Source organism: Hyperoodon ampullatus (genome assembly GCF_949752795.1).
Source record: "Hyperoodon ampullatus genome assembly, chromosome: 1".
Taxonomy (NCBI): Eukaryota; Metazoa; Chordata; class Mammalia; order Artiodactyla; family Ziphiidae; genus Hyperoodon; species Hyperoodon ampullatus.
The window spans coordinates 21,858,696-21,876,661 of NC_136914.1; the positions used below are offsets into that span (position 1 = coordinate 21,858,696).

At 39.0% G+C, this 17,966-nt stretch overlaps 1 protein-coding gene across 3 annotated transcripts in view; it reads right to left on the bottom strand.

Moving 5' to 3' along the window:
• GRID2 (glutamate ionotropic receptor delta type subunit 2) overlaps positions 1-17,966 on the bottom strand; it is a gene marked incomplete at both ends in the record, with an annotated part of 1,386,303 nt that overhangs the window by 34,012 nt on the left and 1,334,325 nt on the right. For all 3 annotated transcript variants that reach the window (XM_079709016.1, XM_079709017.1, XM_079709015.1), the window contains one exon: positions 2,181-2,421. In XM_079709016.1, the coding sequence (XP_079565142.1) occupies positions 2,181-2,421 (241 nt within the window). The remainder of the gene's footprint in view (positions 1-2,180; positions 2,422-17,966) is intronic.

Below are 17,966 nucleotides of genomic sequence, written 5' to 3' on the forward strand. Positions count from 1 at the left end.
ATATGTTGATATGCTAGTTCACACTAAAGTGTTAGTGACTGTTAAAGTGTTATTTCTCTTTAGGCTAGAAATATGTGAGATTGTTTACAGAAAGCAACATTCAACACAAGAGAATCAGTTTCTGATTGAGGGACTTCATACACTCAAGCTATCTAGTACCTGAATGAGGCAATATTGTGAGGTCAGCACGGGAGCCTTTAGAGACCCCTTCAAGCCATGATGTGTGAGTGACAGCTTCAGTTTAGGGCCACGTTAATGCTAAATGGCCTCTAGATCAAAGACGCTTTGAGCTACACTAATAGAGTCTTAGTAAGAAGGTGCTTAATGAAGAAAAAGAGTGTAAAACCTTACATTTCTGGAGTTGAAACTAATTCGTAAATCCCTTAGGATTTTCACTAGAAGTGAGCATTAAAGCCCACTATTTGAAAAATAAAAGTGGCAGGAAAGAAAATTGTCCTTTGCATCAGCCTTATTTATCATCAAGTTCAATAAATTAAATTTATGAGGATTTAAAAATATCTTAATCATAAGAGGAGGAAATATTTGTTCATACGATCTGGATTAGCTGCTATGAATTAGAATGGAGGATGTATTTTTTTCATTGTGCAATTATAGTGCACCTCAGTGAAAAATATTTTGATGTGCATCACTTTTTTTCCTTCTCCTTTCTCATTTCAAAATCCAATAAAAATATCCATTAATGCAATATTATCACTGAGATATTAAAGGGTTGAAAGATAAAATTTTACGGTTCCCACAGCAACTATAATATAGTCATCCATCAACAGATATAATAATGCAAAAATGTAATATCATATATAGTAATTCAAAATGTAAGGAGCTTGGGGAGTCCTTAATTTCCAGATTTTTGAGAATATGAAGCCTTGGCTATAATGTTGCATTAATGTGGTCTTTTGCATTGAATCAATGTCAGTAGAGATACCAGAAGTTTATTCCATAAAAAAAACACTACAATAAAACCTGATTAATTTTTAGTTTATACTCCACTAATTTAGACTGTATGATCACTCAGACAGGTAGGAAGCTAAGATTTATCTTCGCTAAGCCAAGCTTTTCCTTATAAATGGTGCTGATCAATTTTGCATATAAGGTGGTAGGAAAGAATCCTCAGACAACTTTAGAAAACATTTTGTTTGAAAGAATACATTAGCATGCAATAATTCATATGCAAATGAGAAGTCATTTTTATTTGTGCTGTAAAGCAGATCCTCTCAGGATCTGCTTAGGCGTCAGTTGGCCAAGGTCTAGTTATAGAAAGTTCAAAACTGTTCTTTGAAACTATCTAGAAAGTCAAATCATTCAGCAAATTCAGGTCGTTTTCGTTTCAATCTGTGAAGCTTTAGTGAATATGATTTCATTATATAAAATTTTTTTCACCTTTTTGGTCCACTGGAAATAAGATAAATAAATCAAGTAGTTTATTTTTAACTTCAGATAGTCTCTGATAAACACACATTTTTTTTTTCTGGATGAAAATAAGGCACAGGGCACTTTAAAAGATATATATAACTCTGAAATTATTCTTTCAAAGCTCTGGAAAAATTTTAATATGGCCCTGGAGTTAAGCTGACTCATGAGAAAAGGAGGACTATGGAATTCTAGATGATTCCACCGTGTGGATTTGTTAAGCCTAGAGTCATTAAAGAGCTATAAAAACATGATCACTTCTATAGGTCTACATACAGACAGAGGGAAGCAGTCCCTGGGGATGAAGAGAAAACTCTGATTATTTTACTGTAACACTGCATTTCTTAGGCCGAATCTCAGAGACACAAGTAATCTACCTATAAGTTAAACAACTATTTGAACTAACATGATAAGCATCCTTGTGAACTGGTCAAGGGAATCACAGCCCTTAAAAAAATCATGGACTTAAGGTCTATCCTGAGATTTGGGAGAATTTCAAGGCCCATTATGGCTCATGAAATTGTCAGTCTTTCAAACATGATCGTCTCCTCTTCATGGATCTGGGATGTCTTAAAATGAAAATTGGTATTGGTCTTACCAATTTTTACATTTCACAAGTGTATTTTCACTCTTCAAGGAAAGAAGAAACAAAGACCACCCCCAACCCATTATCCCCTTCCCTGTGATTATCCTCCCTGGAAGCACAGCCTACTTGAGGGCTCAACATGGCGCTGAAGCTTTCATTCAAGTACCTCTTTTGATGGGACCCTGGAGCCTTTCCTCTTGTTCCACCACGTCTCCAGCATGGCTATAAAGCAGGAGAGGACGATCCCCGCAGCCAGGATACAAAAAACCCCTGCAAAGCTCTTTATGTCCAGGGCACCTCCTTTCTGCTTTGTGTCCACTGAGGAGTACAGGTCACACTGGCCATTCTTGGGCCACCATTTGTGCTTCAGGATGTCCATGTCACCATTCTGCTGAAGCTCCAGGATCCTTGGGGTAAAGCACACAATCATGTGTTATTACAGACATAGTTATTGCCTCAGTCCACAACATATCCATTAATAACCCTGTCTCTAAAGGATGGTGGATGTCAAGGGGAAATGAATATATAGATTAGCCTGCAGGTGGAATGCGAGGACACACAAAACATTATTGCAGTGATTCTTTAGACAGACTTGTGCCACGATGCCGTCCTGCCTCCTTTCTTACATCCCTCCCTCCCTGCTTCCCTTTTGTCTTCCCCCACCTCTTCTATTTTTTTTTCATTCTATAATCCTAAATATTACCCTCAAAGCCGGTTTCTTGCAACGTGTTTTTACAATTACATTTCAGAGGCACTGTTTTTATGTGGTTTCAAGCTGCTGCAGTTCTGTGTTCCTTCCCTACATGCAGAATGACTCTCTGGATCTTAATGCTTTTATGAAGAACGTTTTGCTGCTTAGAGCGAGATGCTGGCATAATGTCGCCCAGCATATGCTACACACAAAGAAATTCAATTAAAAAGACTTCTATTATTTAACACAGTGTGGAAGAAAGCCTTGGGACAAGTTTGAAGTTGATAAAATACATCATTTTGGGTTTTTCACACAACTGATCTAGTTTCCTTTTAATGCCAAAGGGGAAATAATCTTACCTTGGAGAACAAGAAGAAAAGTTGACCAGAGGCTTTCAGAAGTGGTCACATTCAAATAAGAAATACCTTCTTTTATTCACTCCCAGAGCCTGGGGATAACTGCAAAGACTGCAGCTTTTACAACGTAGGATTTTCAGAGAGGCTTTATTCTCAGTTCCAAACACTCTTTGGGCTCTACCTAAGACCTGCCTGCTTCTGGCCCTCCTCCAGCTGTGCCCCTTCTCACAGAGCGAGAATGGTCAGGGCCAAGGTCATGAGCCTGTCCAGAGTGCACACCATCCCCACGGTTCCCTAGGATTTCCTGGCCAGACAGCTCAGAGTGCCTGCCCGTCCAGGACTCATAAAAGCCTATTCCTGTGTATGATTTCTGAGAGCAGATCTCACAGCCATGGGTGCACACAGGTCTCTAGGGTGGGGTTTGGGGGGTGTGGACAATTCGACATGCAAGCTCAGGCGCACACACCTCTGTGTGCGAGACCCTCGCTGTGTGGACAGAGCCGGAGGTGGAAGGCTGACCCCCAGTGCCACTGGGTCAGTGCAGACCTCCTAGCTGGTCACCAGTTAGAGACTCAAACCTGGCTCCCTTGGGGTCATGAAGGTATACTTGTCAAGATAAGAGGATAAAACATATTTTACTTAACAATGTTTAGCTTGATTTATAAGTTTTACACAGTTACACTTAGCATATGTAGACCCATATTTGCACTCTTGCCCCAGCTCTTGGATTATTTAGGGAGAGACTGCTTAAAACTTTACAGAGGAGAACTAAGCCTATCTGGAAGGAGTAAATAACTCACTTTCAGTGATGTATTTACCTTTTTTTACCTGTTTCATGTCATCCACGTGTCTATGAGTTCAATGATAATCAACATTTAACCAGAGTTAAACAATAGTAATACTAGCCCTCGGGGCTATGATGGGGAGTTAGTCTTTATTTTTTTAACTTTTATTTGATATTGGAGCATAGTTGATTTACAATGTTGTGTTAGTTTCAGGTGCACAGCAAAGTGATTCAGTTATACGTATGCATGGATCTATTCTTTTTCAAATATTTTTCCTATTTAGGTTATTACGGAGTATTGAGCAGAGTTCCCTGTGCTATACAGTAGGTCCTTGTTTGTTAACTGTTTTAAATATAGCAGTGTGTACAGGTCAACCCCAAACTCCCAATCTATCCCCCCTGCCCCTTTCCCCTGGTAACCATAAGTTCGTTCTAAAAGTCTGTGAGTTGTTTCTGTTTTGTAAATAAGTTCCTTTGTATTTTTTTTTTTTTTTTTTTTTTTAGATTCCGCATATGAGACAGATCATGATATTTGTCTTTCTCTTTCTGACACGTCCCTGTCATCTACCTTTGGGTATTCCCGCAGCCTCTCCCCTAGCGCCCCCTGCTGACATTCCAGGACCAGCAGTGCACTGGAGCCTCCATCACAACTTGGACGTCTTTCCCATGAAATTGATTGGTCTAAAGTTCTGTTCCTTCAGTGTGTTGTTCAAAAAGGGCAGTAAATTTGATTAACTGACTTTACTAAAATGATTATGAATATTAACAGATTACATTTCACCCTTATCCCAGCCCTATCCAGATAAAGTCATTTGCATTTCCAGAAGTGTGTTCCAAGGGACACTAGTACAGAGGCCTTCTGCAAAAAAAGGGTCCTGTGGGCATCAACTTTGAGAAACACCCTCTTGGAAATTTACCCAAAAAAGGCAGCCTATTAAAGGCTTTGAGAAGACCTGTGGAAAAGAAAATTTGTATGACTGTTTGATTCAGCATTTCCCAAATTAGTCTTTCATTCCCCTTTCCTTGTTTTTCTCCCCAAATAACATATATTAATAACACGTGGAACTAAAATTTTGAGGAATACACTTGAGAAATAGTGCCTTGAGCCAAAAGGAGCAACTCCTCGTGGGCATGTGTGGCACCATCACACGCATACATAATCACAGCATCAAAGTCGCTTGCTTGGCTTATCCATGAATACCATTCAGATAACATTAGGAAACCAACCCTGTAGGTATTTGCCTACCTAAAGATCTAGCTAGTCAGGGCACCACTGAATATCTAGAAACAAAAAATATAGTCAACCCTAAAAGAAAGAATTCTTCTTAAATTTGAATTTATAGGTACATGTAAAAATAAAAGGAGACTACGCAGCATCTTCTAAATGAGAATATATCTGGGCACAAAATGAGCTCCCAGATTTCCCTGTCCTCCTATTCTTGCCACACTGTATTGGTCACTGTCTGTGGAAGTGGAAGAGTTTTTCTTCATTGCACTCATCACTTATTACTATCTGTGGTTACTTGATTAATGTCTGTTTCTCTTTCTAGAATATGTACTCATTATCTTCCATGCTTCCTAACACAGAGCAGCCACATATTTATTGATTGAATACGCTCAATACAGTTTTTGGTAAATGAACTCTATCCTCAGATTCTACTTTTTTCTTATTATTATGCTATTTTCTTATTTGTTGCATTCCCTCCTATTCATCTATTCATTCAATAAACATCTAAAGAGTGATTTCATGTAAGGCATTTCCTTGGGTACAAAATTTATGTTAAACCACAACTGTACGTTCAGCCAGAATGGCCTGGGCAACACTGAAATCATTTCAATACCCTCAGTTCATGCTAATTTATTCTTTCATTAGTTCACATGTTCATTCAGGAAATGATTATTGCTTACTCTCTCTTCTCGGTCGTATCTGGTACCACTTACGATGTGTCCTTATTATTTCTACACCTGGAAAATAATTTGGTTTTAAAAATAGTCATTGAAGTACACATACTCTGTGTCACCCATTTTGATTCTCATAGGAGTAAAGGGCCTTAAATGGCCAAAGGCCGTAAATGGTAAAGGGCCAAAGAGTGTGTTTAATTGTAAATTTTTAGGTTCAGCAAGTTGGTGGTAGGAGTTTTTGAAGGGAAAAAGAAAAGAGATTTCTCTATGTGCTTTCAAGTATCATCACGTCACAAAGATGTCTTTATATGGTCGATCTCATGAAGCACAGGTGATTGAGGCACTGCAGGAGACCTCATCTTTGGGGATATATCAGTACAAAGAAATTGGGCCATAGGATTCCTCAGTCAAACTCTGACTAGCCCACAAAAAATTCCGGGAACACAGGCTGGCATGGAATACAAGGGTTGGAAGGAAATGAAAGTGTTCTCTAAGCCCAGAGTTCTGCTATAAACTTTCGCCACACAATCGAATGCTCCCTGGAAATTCCATCAGAAAGGTCTTACTACACCCTCCTTTTTATTATATAAAAAAGCTATTTAAGGTTCAGATAGAGAAAGTTTAGCAAAATCTAATTCACTGCCTTAAAGAATAATGGGATGAATCCTTATAATTAATGAGATTCTTTTTTCAAAGGTTCAAAAGCTCTGGCATGTTTAAATGAGACTTAATTGCACTTAAAGGAAAGATTTGCCTTTTAATTATAAGCAGCACTGGTGTGTGTGTGTGTGTAACAATGCAAAAAGCTAGCTGCAAAATTCTTAACGTGTACAAAGAAAAATTCTAGTCCCATGGAATGATTGTTTTTGTTATATGTGAAACGTCCACAAGATGGCAGTCTTTGCTCATAGAGAGCAACGTGTTACGGTTAACCTGTGGGTTTGAAACGTTAAAGTATAAACTTCTTGGTGCTGTAAACACTTTAACTATTAGAAACAAAGTTGGATGTTAGACTGTGATGCACAACTGGAAGTGTAAAACCTCTTTTTGGAGTGTAGTCAGAAAAATTCCTACCATTTTACCCCAGAGTGATTATACCCTTACTGTGGAGAGTTATGGCGAGAATTAATGAGGCCATAAACAAAAGCATCTTGTTCATTGCTTAGCACTTAGTAGGCTACCAAAACTCAAAAGCTAGAATTATTATTGTCAGCATGTGTGACAACCATTCTGTCTCTGCACCTGTTCTGGTACATTTTTTTTGCGGTACGCGGGCCTCTCACTGTTGTGGCCTCTCCCATCGCGGAGACGCGCAGGCTCAGCGACCATGGTTCACGGGCCCAGCCGCTCCGCGGCATGGGGGATCTTCCCGGACCTGGACACGAACATGCATCCCCTGCATTGGCAGGCGGACTCTCAACCACTGCGCCACCAGGGAATCCTCTGGTACACACTTCTTAATGGAGAATTCTATTCCCAGATGAGTCAGTGAATGATTCATGATTCACTGACAAAACACTGCATTTCCTTCTTTTGTCCAGAAGTATTAAAACATTTGTAATCTCACTGAACAGCAAAATCTTAGAAGTCCATAAAAACCTAGCTTCAAGTTGAAAATGGCTAATAGATCAATCCTGCCTGCATTAAATTCTTTATTGATAGAAATGAGCAACTTTCAGGGGAAAGGAGCATGGAGGCAAAGGATCCTTCCTTCATATTCAAATAAAAATATTCAACAGGTTTGAGGCGTTTATCTTGAAAAGCTTTTTACTTACTTTGAAGATAAAGCCTCATTTATGTGTTAGAATTACATTAATTATTGATCACCTACCATCCTTAATCACTACTCTAGAATCTGATTTTCAAATTAATTTATTTATGAAAAAGCAGGTTGCTGAAAGATGGATGCAAATTTCTAATCCCACATAGGTAACTTTGATTTTGGCTTTGAATTAGCAGTCTATAGGGTCCTTTTTAATTTTGTTAATTTTCTTACACTTAAATTCCTGCTGAGCTTTAGAAAAAGATACTGGTTAGAGGCCAGCTGACTTTTTAGTTGCTTCTGCTGAGAAAGAATTTAGGGGTAATCAGAAATTAAAAAAAATAATAAGGGCAGGGATTCCTTATTTTAGACCATGTATGTAGGGATTCCTGTGATTCTTTTGCAATTGGAATTCCCCCTCATGTTCACAGAAGCACAAACTACTAGAATAAAAAGACTGAAGACATCATTTATTCTCTCTACTTCCCTCCACTCAATCTACGGATGAGGAAACTGAATCAGAGAGAACAATAATTCCTCCAAATCATCACATTCGACACAAAAAATAATTTATGCACCACGCTAGGGTAATCAGAGGCTCTCTGCAGCCAGAGGTGAAATGCCAGGGCTCCAGCCACCGCAGGCCCTGCCTTGGCTGTTCTGAGGGCTGAAGGGATCAATATTTTAGCAATATTCTAGTACATCATCTAGGACACAACTGTTGGGAAGCACTGCTGTAGAGATTAAATGACTCTCTTAGTGACTGATACAGAGTAAATAGTTGAGTTGGGGCTGGAACTCAGGTCTGTCCCCCGATACTTTTCCCTCTGTTACTCTACACAGCCTCTAATATGTAACTCTTTGGAGAAGACCTATCTCTTTTCGTTTCAGAGATCTGTTAGACTCCGAGTAAAATTGTCATCAATATCTTTTCCCCCAACCACATGATATAATTGTAGTGTGATTGCAAATTTATTCCTACTACAATTTGGGTGTACAAAGAAAATGTAGCTTTTCTCTAGAACGTAATTGATTCTCCTCAGGAGGAATGGGCCTGCTGAGCAGTGGGAACCAAACTAAAATTAGCTCTACAATTTAAAATTTAATCTGCTCTAATAATTTAACATGTCTCTAGCTTTAGCTCAATTTACTTGAACCAGTTACTCCACCTTTTTGATTCCTCCCTGTTTCCCTTGCTCTTTTCCATGATGGCATCAGGATTTACGGAGGACGACATTATGTCTCCTACGTGGGTGTTTGGTGCGGGGAGCTCTGGCCTCTTGCTGGTCCTTGGATCTGCTCTGGCAGGTCTCCTTTGAGGTTGCTTGGGCCTGGGCCCAGCCCTTAGACACTATCTGCTACTAAAGTTGGCAGAGGCATTAAGTCTGCTAAACTCGGCTAGTGTCTTTCTCAGCTTCTATAGGGCCTGTGGCCTCCTCCCGGCTAACCTGACCTCTGAGGTGTTGTACACCTTTCTCAGCTTCTAGCATTTTCTTCATCCAGCCCCTGACTATTCTGTAGCCCTTTAGACACTACTACAGTGTCACCTTGTCACTCACTGAGGGTCCCAAGGGTGGTCCATGTGGTCTACCTCAGGATTCCTACCACTTGGGAGAAAGGGAGGCCTGGGAATGAAGATTGAACCTTTCTTTGCTTTTTCCCGATGTGCGGCCCTAGCTTCTCAACTATCTGAGGCCTTCTTTGTTGGTGCAAATGCTGGTGGGCCCAGGGAGCTCCCTTCAGAAAAGCTAATGGGAAGAGAAACATCAGGCCTTCTACCCTTGTGGCTTTTAATCTCCCTAACGTCTGTCTCTTCTCTTGCCCATCTCCCATCCCTTGCCCTCCACTGGAAACCTCTGGCCAGAAGAGGGGTAGCTTTCCTTTTCTTTCCTGGATATCCTTCTTACCCACCAGGTCTTCAAACTTCTTGGCCTGTCAGAGTAAAAGGGAATTTTAGCTACAAAATGATAAAAACTCTATGATCTGAGACCTCCAGGCATTTCTTCAGTTTGGAAGCACTGAGGCAACTCAGAGGTAGGGATTGGTGAGGATGAAAATACATTATTTTAACATCTCAGAAACATGTATGTGTTACATACTTATGAGTTTTATGTAACCAAATTAAACAGATATTTAGGAGTCTCTTAGTAATGTTAATGTTGCTTGTCACCCAGAAAGAAATTTGGGAATAACTGAAAAAAAAGTATTTTTTGACACAGCGAGTGGATCTATTTTGACCTGGAATACCCACATTATTAAATTCATTTGCTGGGTGCTCACAAGATTTTCCTCTCCATGGTTACTGAGGAAGAATTAATAATAGCACGCAGAGGATTTTCAGAAAAATGTCAGCTTAAAAGGTTTTTCATTCACTCATCACTGCTTTCATTTTGGTCTTGGAAAATTTAGGTAAACTTAGACTGAAGCAAAAACACTTCTCAAAGATTCAGATTTAGCGTTTGATTAAGTGCTGGCCCTCTGATTGGCATGCCTGTTACCACTACTTCAACATCAGAGTTGTAAAAAAAAATTCTATCAACTTCTTGTGAACCAGGCATCAGTTGTTTTTTGTTTCCTTGAGTAAAATCTCTAAATGATCAGTTAGGAGTATTAGACACAACAACTATTCATTGATGACATCTAATACCTCCGTAATACCAAATAGCCCAAAGGAGGCTATTAGAAGCTATTTCTTTTGTTTAATTTGAACTTTTAACTAGTTCTTCCAGTTACTTGAGCCAAATGCCATTTACTTAAATCCAATCCACTGAGATTGCTTAAAATCATATAGGTGAATATGGCATTTCATATCAGTTCACAAGTATCCCCTTTTAGAGCAGGGGTCAGAAAACCTTTTCTGTTAGGGGCCAGACAGTCAATGCTTTAGACTTTGAGGGCCACATTGTCTCTGTTGCAGTTACTCAACCCTGCCTTTGTAGTTACAGAAACAGGCCCAAGCCAAGTTTGGTCTGATGGCTCTAGTTGCTGACTACATTAGAAATCCCATAGCAAATAACTCCATGAGGTCAACAAGCTTCCACTTCACTGATGACAAAGACGATCAGAGGGGCTTAAGTGACTTGGCCAAAGTCACATCATTAGAAAGCATCAGAGTCGGGCTTCCCTGGTGGCTCAGTGGTTGAGAGTCCGCCTGCCGATGCAGGGGACACGGGTTCGTGCCTCGGTCTGCGAAGATCCCACATGCCGCGGAGCGGCTGGTCCTATGAACCATGGCCGCTGAGTCTGCGCGTCTGCTCCGCAACGGGAGAGACCACAACAGTGAGAAGCCCGCGTACCGCAAAAAAAAAAAAAAAAGCATCAGAGTCTGTTTTAAAACTAGAGTAATGCCTATGTGTGCCTTTAAATGAGTACAGAGTTATCATGTTGATTTTGTATTTGGCCATTTTGAGGAAGAACTGGACATACACACTGTATATCAACAATGAGAGTATAATAATTCAAGTGAATTTTGGATATCCTTGGTTTTCTGATTATCCTAAAACATGCATCTGGACATTTATTCTGAAATTGGGACCACCCATGTTCCAAGAGTAACTGCCTTAATTATTCAAGATCAGGTAGTATTTGTTTTCTGAGGTCTGTATTTGCTGGGTCATTTTCCAGGAATGGAAGCTGTATTTTGACATCAAAAGGATACGAACAGATACTATACCACTAAAAGAAATACCAGGGAAGTGACTATGATTCACTAAGAATGGGTAAGACAATTGAATGAGGCAGGAAAGGTGTTATCTCTTTTAGTCAAAAGATATAAAAGTGGTTTTTAATTATACATGTCTAGAAGTATTGTACACTAATAAGAAGTTTTTCAGGGTTGGTAAAGAGTTACTATAGATGATTAATGAGAATCACAGCATGACTGGAAGGGGTCTGGGCGGTGAGTTCATATTTAACTCCTGCCTGGTGAGGTGAAATGACCTGCCCACCTCCCCACTACAGGGCCAAATCAACAGGGCTTGATTTAATTACAAGCTCAGTTACTGTTGAAGACTGCCACATACAGGGACTTGCATAAAAAAGAAGCTTCCTGTCTTGCTTCAAACCCGATATCTCACTTTCTAATTTGAAGAATATAATTTGATAAAATCTTCAATTGGTCAGATCTGGTTTTCTTATTAAGAAAACAGTGATCCATGGCCTTATGCAGTAACTAAGGCATTCGTTTTTCTGTGTATGGGAAATCAAGTGTAAACTTTATCCAGAAGACCTATTTTCCAAAGGAATAACAATAATAAATGCATGCATAATGTTGCAAAGTTTATAAAGCATTTATCAAAAACACTGCATATCATTTGATTTACTTCTTAAAATAACCTTGTGAGGAAGGAATTATAGTGATTGATTGGATGATTGATTGATCACTCCCCCCACCCTACTCCTTATATGTTTGTCTGAGACTTTAAGAAGACTGATGTTATTAAGTTCTCATTTTAAAACTGAGGAGATTGAGCCGGAGAGGTGAAGAAAATTTCCCAAGGTTGCAAGGCTGGTAAGAGATCCAGCCAGCTCTCAAACCCAGGTCTTCTGGCTCCTGTACTTTTTTTGAATATGCCATCAAGATGTCTGGCATCCCTAAAGAAAACCAGTATAATTGGAAGCAGCCTCTTTATTTCCTGGTACTTTATTCGCTGAGGAATTGACTACTCAAGTTCCTTGGATAACATGTATTCCATTGTATCCATTTACAAACATTACACTTCGTAGAACACATCCTGATGTCCCTAGAGAGCCACATGAATATCACATGAGCTCATTAATCTGTCTGCGATTACAGTAAACGTCAGATGAATTCATTATCCTGAGGCGCTTTGGGGACTTTGCCAATGTTATCAGAACGAGGCAGTGTGTTCAAAATAAGTCAGTCCTTACTCAGTGTAAGTCAACATGGTGTGAAGTTTCAACTTATGTTATGCAGACTTCCATAGTCATTAGCCCGATGAAAATTTTCCTTAAATGATAGCCCGTAAAGGGTACGATACTTATTGAACAACATGTAGCTATTTTGAAAACTGTGCATTATTTAAACTTTAACACAAAAGAAGTTTTACGTTCAAATATTGATGAGATTTTTGTTGGTGCTAAGAGTCATCATACTTTATAGATAAGTTACTTGGTTGAAGACGAACCTTAAAGTTGACATGTATGGTACCCATTCAAATCGTTCTCTCTAGGTTAGAGTCATCTCCTTCCATCCCAAGTCTCGCACTGCCGAAGGGGGCAAAATCAGCCTTGTTCACAGAGAAGCAATTGCTTGAAAAATCAAATTAGCAACGTGACGGATCTCAAGACTTTGGTGACTAGTAAACTTTAATTATTGTATATTTTATGTGTTTATGCTGGCAGTAAAAGTCAAGCACTCATTATAGAAATGGCAGACATGATCTTTCATAAAATGAGTGCTGGGGCAGCAAATGAATAGATAATCAGGATAATGAAGGCAAGCCAGAAAGATGCTAGAGAGCTGAAAAGACCCGACAATGGCCCCCACTGAGATAGAGGGCATAATTGCAACTGGAAAGAGAACACTTTCGGTGATCTTTGAAAATGTCAGCATCATCCTTAAGCTCAGTGTGATATTTAGGTTATAGAGTAAAGGGGAAAAATTCTTTCATTCTGCAGTGAGAAACTGGCAGTGATCATCTCTGCTTACAGTCATTCTTCAGGCAATAAAAAAATCTTCTTATGCAGACCTTTCAAATGCCTGTTTATGAAAAAGGGTCATAAAGTCAAACTTATTTTGCTTAGTATATTGTACACTTTTTATGAATATTTTCATATCTTTGAGCCTGACAACTAAACCTTAAAATAAGTGGGGTCTTGATGTGTGTGCTGTGTGTAAGTGGATAAGGATTGTGATTGGTACAGCCTAGTGCAGAGAAGATTATGGAAAAGAAAACTTTTCTTTTTTTTTTTTTTTTTTTGCGGTACACGGACCTCTCACTGCTGTGGCCTCTCCCGTTGCGGAGCACAGGCTCCGGACGCGCAGGCTCAGCGGCCATGGCTCACGGGCCCAGCTGCTCCGCGGCATGTGGGATCTTTCCGGACCGGGGCACGAACCCGTGTCCCCTGCATCGGCAGGCGCACTCCCAACCACTGTGCCACCAGGGAAGCCCGAAAAGAAAACTTTTGAATGAACACACATTCTCATGAATATGTTCATAAACACTGAACTTTTGATCGTTTGAATAACAACTTAAATATATGAAAGGAATTCATTATTCTAAGACCTGTTTTAGTAGTAGGTACTTTAATAGCTGGTGAATTCTTTTATGATGCAAATAACATCTTCTAACTTAGAGGTTGTACATTGATATATATTTTTAAAAACCTCAAGGTATATTTGTATTAAAGTTGGTGGGTAAATTCCGTGTAGTTAATTAAAATTCTCAGAAATGAGTTAGATCATTGATAATAGTACAACTTAAAAAAATAGTTTTACTATGTTTTACCCATATTTAGATGGAAACAACTTAAAAAAATAATTTTACTATGTTTTACCTATATTTAGATGGAAAGTCTAAAGGATTAAAAAATATTCAGACTATTTAGGTGTATTTTGTTATATTTAACATTATTCCAGCTCTGCTGAAAAAGTGTTTTAATTTTTTTAGTAGAGAGCATTAAGATGGTCATGTAACATAAAGTTTTCTCAAAGTGACTAGAACCACAGAAAAACGATGAGGCTCTTCATTTAAGACATTTTAGACAGTGAGTTCTACTTTCTAACTTCTTTCCATCATGAACCTGAATATGCTATATTTCTATAAATGGGAAAAAAGAACCCTGAACTTTTTCTTGGATGATTATTTGCAATTACACTACTGTGTGATTCCACCGCAGTGTGATTATGTATTCCCAAAGGGCAGTGAAAGGCACTGTGAAAAACGGTCACCAAACTTTGGTTTTGGAACGATGTGCAGTATAGTGACAGCCTTTGGAGTAAATGTTGTCTAGGAAGCCTCATAATGCAACCTACCTTGTAGGCACCTTGATCTGGGACTTCCAGCTTTCAGAACCACGAGAAATAAGCTTCTGTTGATTAAGCAACCCAGTCTGTGGTATTTTGTTACAGCAGCCCCGGCTGACTAATACGCATGGATTGTGAAACAAAGCACAGTAGCAAGTGTCCTGATTTCAGAGTATGGCTGTCACTTAGGAACAACTTTCCTATTCAGTTGCCTTTCCAATTCTGGAATTTCTCTCCTTTTTCTCTCTGAATGATGTTTGGGATAGAACTGGTCTCAGACTCAGAACCTGCAGAATTTATGCTTCTTCTTCTCCCTATCAATATTTAAGGTGTTTTTAAAAACTTGGATACATACAAATATCTTTCTTCTTTAAAATATCACTTTCTAATTTGCAAAGCATTTCTTTTGTCATTATCTTGTTTTCATTACATAGTCCACAAATGAAAACAAGTAAGCCCTCTGCTTTATCATTTACTTTATTAAACAAAGTTTTCATTTATAAACTTCCATTAACTCCTATGATGTGAAATTTCTGTGTTGGGGATGTTATAATCATATTAAAAAACCTTTGCAAATAAACATTAATTGTGTAAACAAGCGTGAGGACGATATTTGAATTGCTCAAGAAATGAAATTGTTTTCAAGTAATTCACATATGATAATCTGATATGACAAAACTGAGAAACTACTGAAACTGATTACAAATCATTATTCAACACAAGATCTCTAAAACCTTTATTCTGAATGCCAATAGCTAGCTTTACTTTAGTTGGTAGGAGCCAATTTTCTTTCAAAGTGTAATATCATCAGATGTGTAGCACTTGTTTTTAGGCTGATACTAAATACTCACTCTTTGGGCATATGTTAATAAGTAGGAACATATATTTTAAATAGAATACTTGGATTCCTTAGGTAGTCTGAGGAATAAGTCTTATCTGAATAGAAGGACAGCTGTCTTTTTTTATGAGGCAGCAAACAGAGATACTCTGATATAAATGGTTATTTATAAAAAATTACATAATATGCTATGTAGCAGTGAGACTCATGTAATTCCGTGCAGGAAGGATAATTGATGTGTTATTGCTCTATTTCACAATTTAGCTTTCCCATGCCTGGGAGATATGCTGGGAATTAGTCTATTCCATCTTCTTAATGAGACTTATCTATTACCTCAGATAATGTATCTATTTTCTTCAACCAGCAGGACTAACTGCTTACTGGAGTGAAGTTTTCAGCAGTTATTAGAAAGAAAATTTGCCAATAGATGTAAAGGAAATAGTCTATCTCTCCATGAGTCTAGGTGTCGAGATAAAATGAAATAGCGTGGATATGCTGCTTTTGTGAAAGGGATGTTGACACCCACAGTTTCTGTGCAAGCTCATGAGAGCTGCTTGTTATTTTCCACAATAATAGCAAGAGCTTTATGTGCGGCAATGTTTACTTACTTAATGATATTATGGGAGGCTTCAATAACTCAGGGAAGAGGCTTGATAAAAAGTGAGTGTCATTCAGTCTCGATAACAATTGTCAGAGGGGCTGTGTGGCTGTCTCTTCATGCAGAAATAGGCTTTGTAACACCATATGTGTGTACGGATGAAATGGAGGCATTTGCAAAGCCTGCTATTTCTTCACTTTACCCCAAACCTGACATAACCAACCTTTTATATCTGTTCCAAATCCAATTAGAAAGGAAACAACCTAGCTAAGTGGGGATCTGAAATATTTCTAAGATCCTTGATGAATGATTGTGGAGTGCAATTTACCCATTTCTGGATAGCCAGTTATATTTTTCAGCAACTAAATTCATCAGAATGTTGGCAAATTGTGAAGAATCTTTACCAATACAAGACGCTATGCTGTGTCTATTTGTTTCTAGCTGAGTAAAAAGGATAAAACCCTCTGACAGAGGGATCACTGAGGTAAAACTCAAGCTATACAGATCACTGCAAGGAATGGCATTCCACACACAATAAATGGGTACACTACCATAGCAACAAGGGTTATGTGAGGAACAGATCCACTCTGTAGTTATTGATACCCTTGTTGGCTTACTTTCTAGGAGAGGCTACACTGTACGAGACTATAGTGAACGTGCTTTGAAGTGATTTTTCTGGAGTTGTAATAGAAACAGAGCATTTGTGCACGTAACCAGTTCTCACAGTAAGCATGACCTGCAACACAAATCAGAGGAAATTAAAACATAAGGATTGCTTCTGTTACAGTCCTTGTTACACTACAAGGAGTCCTTGTTTCATTAGACGCCAAGTTATCTCTCAGTGAGTCTCAATGATGGTCCACAGAGCTCTAGAGATCCTCTAGGATCTTTCAAGTATAAGAATTTGTCTAAGATGCATGAACAAGATAAGCTGGTATTGGGGCCAACATAGGTAGAGTATGTTAGAGAGATAAGCGAGGATGTTACTACTTAATGTCACTGATCATTACCTAAGACCACTGGGCAGAGTTCCTAGGTTTCTGAATTTTCTTTTTAACATTTGGATTCCATTTTCTTTCAGCTCTGGGCAAAGGCTGCCTCTAAACATGCAGATGGGAAGTGGAGCAAAAAATGTCCAAGGAGATCATATCTAATAATTAATGGCAGGGGCGACTGAGTTCCAGCAACCCTCTGAGATCAATGGTAACTATTCAGTCTCTCCCATCATCTGCTCCTACCCCGTGCCAGTCTTATTACTTTCATGTAAGGATGTGATCTGTATAAAAAAACTGAGGATACCAATACTCTAGGTGTTTCAAAAGAAGTGGATGATATGAATTCTACCTACAAAACCGTTTGCAAATATGGGTGGGTGAAAGTCATAGACATAGTAAATGGTTGGTGATCAAAGAGAAGTGAAAGAATGACAGTGAGGTACAGATAAGGGTTTAGGAAACATGAAGGAAGGAAAACAATTCAAGGACTGAGATTTTTTTGCAAGAGGAGAGTGTAGTAGTTAAGAGTATGAGTAATTAGAGTTAGACAAACTTGGGTGGAATCCTCGTTCCATTACCTCCTGTGTAGGTACCAGCAGAGTGATATGACCTCTCTGAGCTTCAGTTTTTCTAATGAAATAATTCCAATCGTAAATTGTATTGTCTATGCAAAGTGCTCAGCATGATATCTGACATGTATTAAGTTCTCGATACCAGGTAGCTATCATCGTAATTATTATAAAGACTCATGTGGCGCATCCATGAGGACGTTGTAGAGTCCATGTGCTCTAGGTTTCCACCTTCTTTTTTCAGAACTGAGCGCTGACGTAGACAAGGGCTAAGTCCAAACCCACAGGGCTGCCTAGAGTCCAATGTTCATTCTGATAGTTTAGTCAAGAAAATACATAGAATGTTAGAGTGTGAAGTATTGAGACTGTGGGTGAGGAAGCAGGCAGCTGTGAAAAGCCTAGGAAAATAGGGAGGTAGTGAGGGTGCCAGCGTGAAGCTTTTAGGAGGCCAAGCCAGGGGTCAGGGGCC